Raw genomic sequence first — 8,350 nt, 5'->3', positions numbered from 1 at the left:
TCCTCCTCTCTCTCTCTCTCTCTCTCTCTCTCTCTCTCTTTCAGCTAAAGTATCCTTAGCTAAAAGTAATAAAGTCGATGAAGCAATTGATAAAAAAGAAATATCAGAAAAAAACATCCAACTACAAATAATTCATAAGAAAAAGATGAAATCTCTATCAGTACTGGTCCATGACCTCCACGATTAAGCCATAAAGTATAAACTTTCATGACGCTGATTGAAGATAAAATTAATAAGCGTCGAATAATCGGTCTTCCTAATCGCTGCATGTTTTCAGCTGGAGAGATTCTCGTCTTCGATCTTTCGTACGAGAAAGTTCGCCTGAGGTTTGGAGAGAAAATCGCGAAGCACGCGCGGAAACGCAACGCTAATCCGAGGGTGGATTCTTCACGCGGATCGAGATTCGTCTCTCAGAGACTACCCTCCCGGCGATAATCGAGTTCCACTTACTTGAGTTTCTTTCGTAGCGTTTAGCTCCTCGTATGAATCCGAGAGATCGTCGGAACCGCATGACTGATTGGATTTACGACGTCGCCGTGTATCCGACATTGTTTTGTTCAGCACTGAGAGATATTACGCGTTTCGTTTCCTCGTGTCGGCCCTGAGAACGGATGAGAAACAAGGGGAAAAAAATTGCTCTGAATCTTCACGAAATATCCCGCGATGCGTCGAGCCGATCTCTCGTCATGAAACCGAACGTCCGTGTATTGTCAAAGCTCGACAAGAGTGACGAGTGTTGACTCTGAATCAGCGGAAACACCTGGTGACAAAAACGTGAACTTTCCCGGAAGTTGGTTAACTAAAGGTGCCTTTTCATGTTGATGCTCGACGCTCATTGGCTGCGTTCAGCGGATTCAACAGTTGAGTGAGCATTCATTGTTATTGGTATATTCTTTTAGATCATCCAATCAGAATATTAGATCTAGAATTTGAAAAGTGTGAAAAGTCTTTGAAGTTTGTGGAATAACTTCAAATAGAAATTTAGGAACTAATCATTATGAAAAAATTAAATCATTTTGACAAGAATCACATTCCGCTTTTTCATATGGTATGTCAATTTCCCACATAACTAATTGACTAATTTAATATAAAATATTCTCATTAGGTGCATTAAACTAAAGCTCTATATTACTAAAATAACATTATATTGAGCGCTCAGTGAACTCTTGCATCTTATTGGCATATTCTGTTAGAACTAAAAATATAGATCAAACAGATACAAGAGTTCAGTGAGCGGTCGTAGTCCATTGGTGGTACATTAGAAAATTACCGAGCGATGGGAATGGATTGTGCTACTTCTTTTTTCTTTTTCCTTCTCCGAATGAAAACGCCCTAGTTCATTCGTCCCCCTCTTCGCTGTCCATTAATCGTCGCGCAATCGCGAGCGAACACGAAGCACAGGTTGCGCAGCTGTCAATTATATACATGTTTGACGCACATTACCGTATGGCGTATTTGCGGCGATTGGCGATCAAAACATGATATGACATGATAGAATAATCGAGAAAGATGTGGGGAAATTATTGGGATATCTACAATGTGTTGTGTGTGTTGATCACCCTCGTTCACGGACACGATTTTCGGCATTTCGACGACACGGTCATATTCAAGATCAACTGGCCCGGGAAGAGTGACGCAGATTTACTGGTGAGTACACCTGGCGCAGATCTTATCTAACCGATCCCCGTGGACTCTCGAGCGACGATATCGTCATTTGTCCGACGTGTGCTCCGGGTCTTTTCTCCCTTTCAGGAATCTCACACGAACGCGGAACCATATTTTATAACCACCGCCAACAACGAGCGGTACAAGTGCGTCATCCCGGACGCAACTGAGCAGGAACATGAATATAGCGAAACGTATGATGGGCCAAATCCAATACAGCTACTCCAACCGATATTTGCTCAAAATAGTTGCTCTTATAGGGTATGCGACATAGGCATTTATATCATCTATTATTTTCATTTTTCTTGATACTAATTTTTTTTTGTGATACATTTCCATCAGCTTAACATTGTATTTGTCGCATGACAACTTTTTCAGGTGTTTTAATTCTCTGACTCTAAATTCTTTGGAATAAATCTTACTTCAAAGAATTTAGAGAACAGACAGAGGTTTTAGGGTTTAGAATCTCTATTCTATTGTTAATTAATTAAATGTGAAAGATTCGTTATATGACAAATGTAATATTGGCTTAGTCAACAAAATATTAGCAATTTGTCTATAAATTGCTGATAAATTCTATTAAAATGTTCAGCAAATTGATATCAATTGCATTAAATTTGTCTGCATTAAGTTTGTGTTGTGCTAATAAAAAAAGCTTGCTTGATATAAGAGATCAAATTATCGATAAAAACTAATCAAAATTTTAATCGATTTTGGTTCTTGCTGTTAATGTGCTGTCAGATTGTCAGCAAACTTTGTTCTATTTTGCTGTCACAATTTGATGTCACACTTTGTAATGAATTTTATTGTATACATGCCACTATTTTGATGTTATTAAATATAACAGAATTTGCATTAATTTGGTATTTTTTTATCAACAAAATTTGCAGTAAGCATTTGATGCAATTTGTTTTCAAATTTGACTGAGGATTATACAGATCAAGGATCCTAAAGACATGATCAGACTGAAGATTGAGATTGAGATTAGATTGGAATTTAACATCAAAGCAAAGTTTATTAAATTTGAGATTGATTTTATCTTTTCTAATTGGTTAAATTCCAATTCAATTTTAATTTCAATCTCTAGTCTAATCATGTCTTAAAAATGTTCCAAGGATATTCCTGAGATAAAGTATACTGTATAGATTTTTATTAATAAATATCGTTCATTGCTAATTTCTTACCTGAATTTAATTTTGACACATAGCTAGAGTCATACTGGACTTACGAATTGTGCCACGGTAGATACGTACGGCAGTATCATGAAGACAGAGAAGGAAAAAAGATTAAGATGCAGGAATATTATCTCGGCACACTGGATAAAGCACAAAGGGCAAAACTCTCGGCCTATTATGATGAACAGGCGAAGAATCCAAACAGGAAGTTATATATACCCATCAAGAAGATCGATGGGATTAACATGCCGTACGTCGAAATTGAGATGACTGATGGTACAATGTGTGATTTGAATAACAAACCGAGAACTGTCAAGGTATTGTACGTCTGTTATAAACATGGTAAACACGATGTGTATTCGCTGAAGGAAACCATGTCCTGCGAATATGAAGCGATTGTTCTATCGCCAGTATTGTGCAATCATCCTGATTACAAACCACAAGACACTGGGGAGAATCAAATTACGTGTCAGCCTGTGGATAATGCACCAAAGAAACCAAAGTCGCTTATGATGATGGAACTAGAAAGTCTAAAAATTCGACAGCAAGCGAGGGTAAATCTGCAAAGAGTTTGGTATTTGCAGACTCTTTTATTAAGCTTCTTCTTTACTTTCTACTTTCCTTGAAATATTATTTGACACATATTTATACTTTGTTTATGCATATATATTAATAGCTATATCTTTTCTGTTTTTTATTAGTTGAGCCAAGTATTATGCAAAATAACGATATGTATTAAAGGGATTCTAAAGTCACGTGTTTTATTGACCTCCGAAGGCGATTATTTTCTATATTTTTTATATTTTAACTGCCTTTACATATTTAAAAATTCTTTTCCACAAATAAAGTATAAATAGTAATGTAATCAATTTTATGTCAAAAATGAAAAAAGTTGGAAAATTATAATCTTGTTATCAGTTTAACTCATAACAATGGTGTAGATTCAGTCATAACAGTATTTGCTTTCTATATAAATTTTATATTTTGTACGTCTAAAACAATTTTGGTTTGTGTTAGGGATTATGAATAATGTTAAGTTTTTTAGAATTATTAGGTTTAGATACCTAATATGAAAGATTACTTAGAAAATTACTTAGAATTACTTAGAAAATTTGTACATATGAATGCACACGATAATGCAGTAATACATAATAATGTGTCAATGACACATAAATTATATGATGTAAGTCTTGTTAAATCAATAAAACAGACATCTTTAAGATCCTCTTAATAACAGAGAAGCTTGCGTCACGTACTAAAATTTGTTAATGATTTTAGATCTGAAAATTTCATAATACAGAGAACACTGCTTTTATTCTTTAAATTATTAATACACTTAGATTTAACTAAAGCTTGTATAATTTTGATAAATAATAGCATTCTTTAATAGTATTCTGTGAACTTTAGTTTTCGATACTAAGGATTTCTTTCTTTTCATTTCCCATTTTACCATTTATTTACTGTCTTAATTATTTGTTGCACAGGATGACAAGCCGCAGAAAGTGTATGCAATCCTCCATGTAGATAAGGAGGGCCAGGTCAGAATATTTTGCATATATGGGAACAGGATTAACGCTTGTTGATCATTATGTAGTACTATTACTTTGTGCAAATGTTGTTTTCATTCTGTCCCTTCTTAATCTACATATTTCGATATGTTGTCCACTATTACTTTATCAATATTTAATTCGCCTTTTTTGGCATTTATAAAATTATATTTAGTATTATTACATAACATATAATTTCTTATTCTTACACATATTGCTTTAAATATTGTGGAATTGTGTTGCCATTATCATTTCTACGTTGTATAATAACAGTATTGAATGAGAAACACATAATAATAATAATAATAATAATAATAATAATATGTAATTACTTTATATGCACTTGAAATAATCTATTATATCATGGTATGTTTAGAGTTCATCATGTACAGTTTGCACATTAATTTATGCACGATGATAATTCTTTCATAATCAAAATCTTTTTTATAAATATCAATTATATAGTTTCACGCGTAGAATTTATTGTAATGAATTGATTACAGGATGGCGAGCCAAGAGTGAGGGTTGAAATACATCCACTAGATGTCCCAGATAAACATGATAACATTGATGAATCTATCAGTGCAATGCAAACTGATCAGAATATTAGTCCTGCCGAAGTTAGTCCTGTCCAGAATTTCCTTAGTGGAAAGAATTGCCTGCACGGAGTATGTATCTTTAGCTATCACTCGTTTTGAACAATGTATTTTTTAACGGTGTTTTTTTAATTATTAGGGCAACGGCTGGTGGAAGTACGAGTTTTGTTACGGGCGTTCTGTCGTTCAGTACCACATAGAACGAGATGGTACAAAGACGATTGTCAATCTTGGTAGATTTGACAAACAGAAGCATTTGGAATGGATCGCCGCGCATCCACAGAAGAAACCCAAACCATTAGAATTAAGGAAACACCTCTCACACTTTTACAGCGATGGAAGTAGTTGTGATAAGACTGGAACTTCTAGACAAACTGAAGTATGCGTTGCTATGAAATTTAAAAAATATTGTTGATTTGGAAAAAGATAAAAATCATCTTTCAATTTCATTTTATGTGATAATTACAAGAGAAACTTTTATATTTTTATTGATTGTAATAAAACAAAATGAATATTTTTTTAATAATTGATAAAAACATTTTCCAAATTAGGATGTCGCAATATTTAAAATGCTTTAAAATGCTGAAATTCTTGAGTTTTGGTCTGCGCCAATCTTTTTCCAAATCAAAAATTCTTCTTATGAATGTCTGCAGATATCTATAATTTTATTTCACTTTCCTTACCGTTTGTTTTAGGTAAAATTAAAATGTGTGGAGAACCATACTGCAAGTCCATCTAGTGTATCATTATTTTTATTGGAACCAAAAACATGTGAATACGTTCTGGGAGTCGAATCACCGTTAATCTGTGATATCTTAGAATATGCCGACGAAAATGGACTTCTGAACGACAAGTTCGAAGCGAATTTCGATAAATTGAAATCTATGGCCTTGCACGCAGAACAAGACAATTTAGACGAACGAATAGCTAACGGAGATGATTAAAATAATTGATTTGTCTTCTTAATGTCGGTTAAAAACCATCAAAGCATTATTGTTTAAATATCATAATTCTAAAAATGTTCATTGTTTATTGAGTATAAAAAGAATTACATTCTATAAAACAAATGAGTGAAATTGAAATTAGTTAACTATATTACATATAATTGTGTTTGATATTATTATAAAAAAAAACTTACATTCCAAACGATCTAACAATATAAATATTTAATAGGTTCCGCGTGTAAATATTCTCTCGTTTGTAAAAGTGCATATCAAAATCGTATTCCAGTACATGCGAGGCTTATATGTCAATATCTAAACAAACTTTTGGAAAATGATTTTTTTTTTTAGCTGAATCAGACATATACATGAAACTTTCGGCTTATCTCTTTTCTATCCGGATGATATCAGGATACATGAAATAAAAGCTTCTAAGATTCTACGAAGAAGGCAGCGTTTTGAATGTCCAAAATTTTCAGTATGTAGTATTGTTCTGTTTATTCCTGGTCAGGGATTAAGGGATGTCTTTAACCGATATTCAGGCCGACACCGACGCGGAACTGCTGCTTCTTGTGATTCAGAAAGCCGCTTATGATTAACGAGGCTTCCTGGATTGGGTGCAGCCTCTTCTCGAACACGGCACCCATGCTGGTCTCCGAATTGACGAATCCCCGGCAAATAAAATTCGCGTATGGAATGTCTAAGCGGTACATAATTGTTCCTATAGACTCGTGTATCCGTGTGTTTGTCTCGATCTCAACTCCGAGCTGTAACTGCTGACTTGCTTTCCGATGGTAACAAATATGGATACCAGCCTCGCCGAACGTGGCAGATAACGTGGTGGGACCGGTACTGTGCCGGAATGCGGCACACATCACTGTCTGCTGACCGCCGGGTATCAGAGAACCACGTAAACACGCGACTTCTGTGCCGAGAGTGAGCCTCGGCGTAATTGCCTGCAAGTAGTGCAACACCAGGGTGCCGTGCAGCTTCATGAGATCTGGATTCGCCAGGGTGAGCGCCAATGTACAGTCATCCGAGCGGTACTCCAGTCCGGAACTGAACGCCTTGTATCTCTTGTCAAGGATTTGTGTAGCGAGCTTGAATCTATATCTGCAGCCGAGCGTGTGCACAAAGCTGGCGCTCATGTTACCACTGGGCGTAATCTCACCTGAAATCATCGGGTACTTCTCCGTAAGTCCTACCCGCTTGGTACCAACATAATTCACACCGACTATGAGGCCATACGGTGTCACAGAACTCAGGGTAATCTTATAAGTCACGTTGAAGTGTTTGCTCAGAGTTTTCTTCAACAATAGATATGCGCCCTCAAAGTTCTGCGGATAGAGCTCCTTAGTTTTTGCATGAAGATCCTCGAAGCTGCTGGGGTTACCAGGCTTCCTGTCCACCTCCTCCAAACAGGGAACGCATGGTAGTTCTTTCTGGGTGACTGGGGTCATGAAGAGCTCGCGTTTGTTGATAAGTGCTTGGACGATACCCATTATGACAGGGATGTTGTTTTTCGATGAATAACCAATTTATTTTAATATTAATCTATTACCAATTTTTTAATATGCGCGAATTCGATACGTATCAATCTTCATTCTATGTTTGGTTTTCAGTATCGATATTTCATTAATAAAAATTGATTGGAGATTCAAGTATTTTAACGATGAATGATTTTTTTGGTGCAAAATTATAAATTATACATTTCTTGAGAATCAGCGTTACGTGCCTATTCTATAGATTAAAAATATTAAAATATTTCCCCATAAATATAGGATCTTCAAAAATTTTAGAATATAGTTCTTCAGAATTCTAATAAATAAAGAAAATGTATTATATATACACGTACAATCTACATAATATATCTTATACATTTTTAAAATATCCTTTTTAGTAATTTTTTTAGTTAAAAAAAATAAAATAGAAATCTATTAATGTAATGGAAATTTTTAAACGAACGAAGTTTTTAACATTTACAGTAATTTTATAGTTAATTTTTCTTGAGATATTTTTTTCTTCGATTAAACAAAATGATTTTTTTTTTCAACTTCGCCAGATAGATTTGCCAGACAGATTTGTAAATCTTTGTTCCTTCGTAATTTTATCTTATATTTTATTTACATTACATTAAAAACAAGAAAAAATAAGTGTGGTGATCGTGGCTTAGAGCGTCGCGTAGCTGCTCTGTGTACCAAAGATCTGATCAAATTCACCCAGCACTCAAAACACATATCAAAAATGTAAAATTTAAATATTAATTGGGCTCTCAGACTTAAAAACTATAAATAAAATTTACATATTATAAAGATGTGCAATGATTGATGATGACGAACGTCAACCTTATTTATATTTGCAAAATTTGTATGGCAAATACAAATTTTACAAATACAAATAAGGTTGTACCGACAATCATTATACAT

At 34.5% G+C, this 8,350-nt stretch overlaps 3 protein-coding genes across 3 annotated transcripts in view; 1 reads left to right on the top strand and 2 right to left on the bottom strand.

Annotated features, from left to right (window-relative positions):
- LOC105623260 (protein CASC3-like) overlaps positions 1-549 on the bottom strand; it is a 5,246-nt gene extending 4,697 nt beyond the window's left edge. The window contains exon 1 of the mRNA XM_012204659.1: positions 451-549. Coding sequence (XP_012060049.1) covers positions 451-549 — 99 coding nt within the window. The remainder of the gene's footprint in view (positions 1-450) is intronic.
- A 960-nt stretch (positions 550-1,509) lies between these two features.
- LOC105623259 (endoplasmic reticulum lectin 1) lies at positions 1,510-6,046 on the top strand. The gene is made up of 7 exons (XM_012204658.1): positions 1,510-1,647; positions 1,753-1,926; positions 2,873-3,394; positions 4,325-4,378; positions 4,891-5,055; positions 5,123-5,362; positions 5,679-6,046. The coding sequence occupies exons 1-7, from the start codon at positions 1,510-1,512 to the stop codon at positions 5,925-5,927; spliced, it is 1,542 nt and encodes a 513-aa protein (XP_012060048.1). The 3' UTR covers positions 5,928-6,046.
- A 405-nt stretch (positions 6,047-6,451) lies between these two features.
- LOC105623258 (mitochondrial import receptor subunit TOM40 homolog 1-like) lies at positions 6,452-7,426 on the bottom strand. The gene has a single exon (XM_012204657.1). The coding sequence runs from the start codon at positions 7,424-7,426 to the stop codon at positions 6,452-6,454; it is 975 nt and encodes a 324-aa protein (XP_012060047.1).
- Positions 7,427-8,350: the final 924 nt, after the last annotated feature.

This window comes from Atta cephalotes (assembly GCF_000143395.1).
Source record: "Atta cephalotes unplaced genomic scaffold scaffold00055, whole genome shotgun sequence".
Classification (NCBI taxonomy): Eukaryota; Metazoa; Arthropoda; class Insecta; order Hymenoptera; family Formicidae; genus Atta; species Atta cephalotes.
The sequence above is the reverse complement of the archived record's forward strand: the minus strand, read 5'-3'. Positions and strand labels throughout refer to the sequence as shown.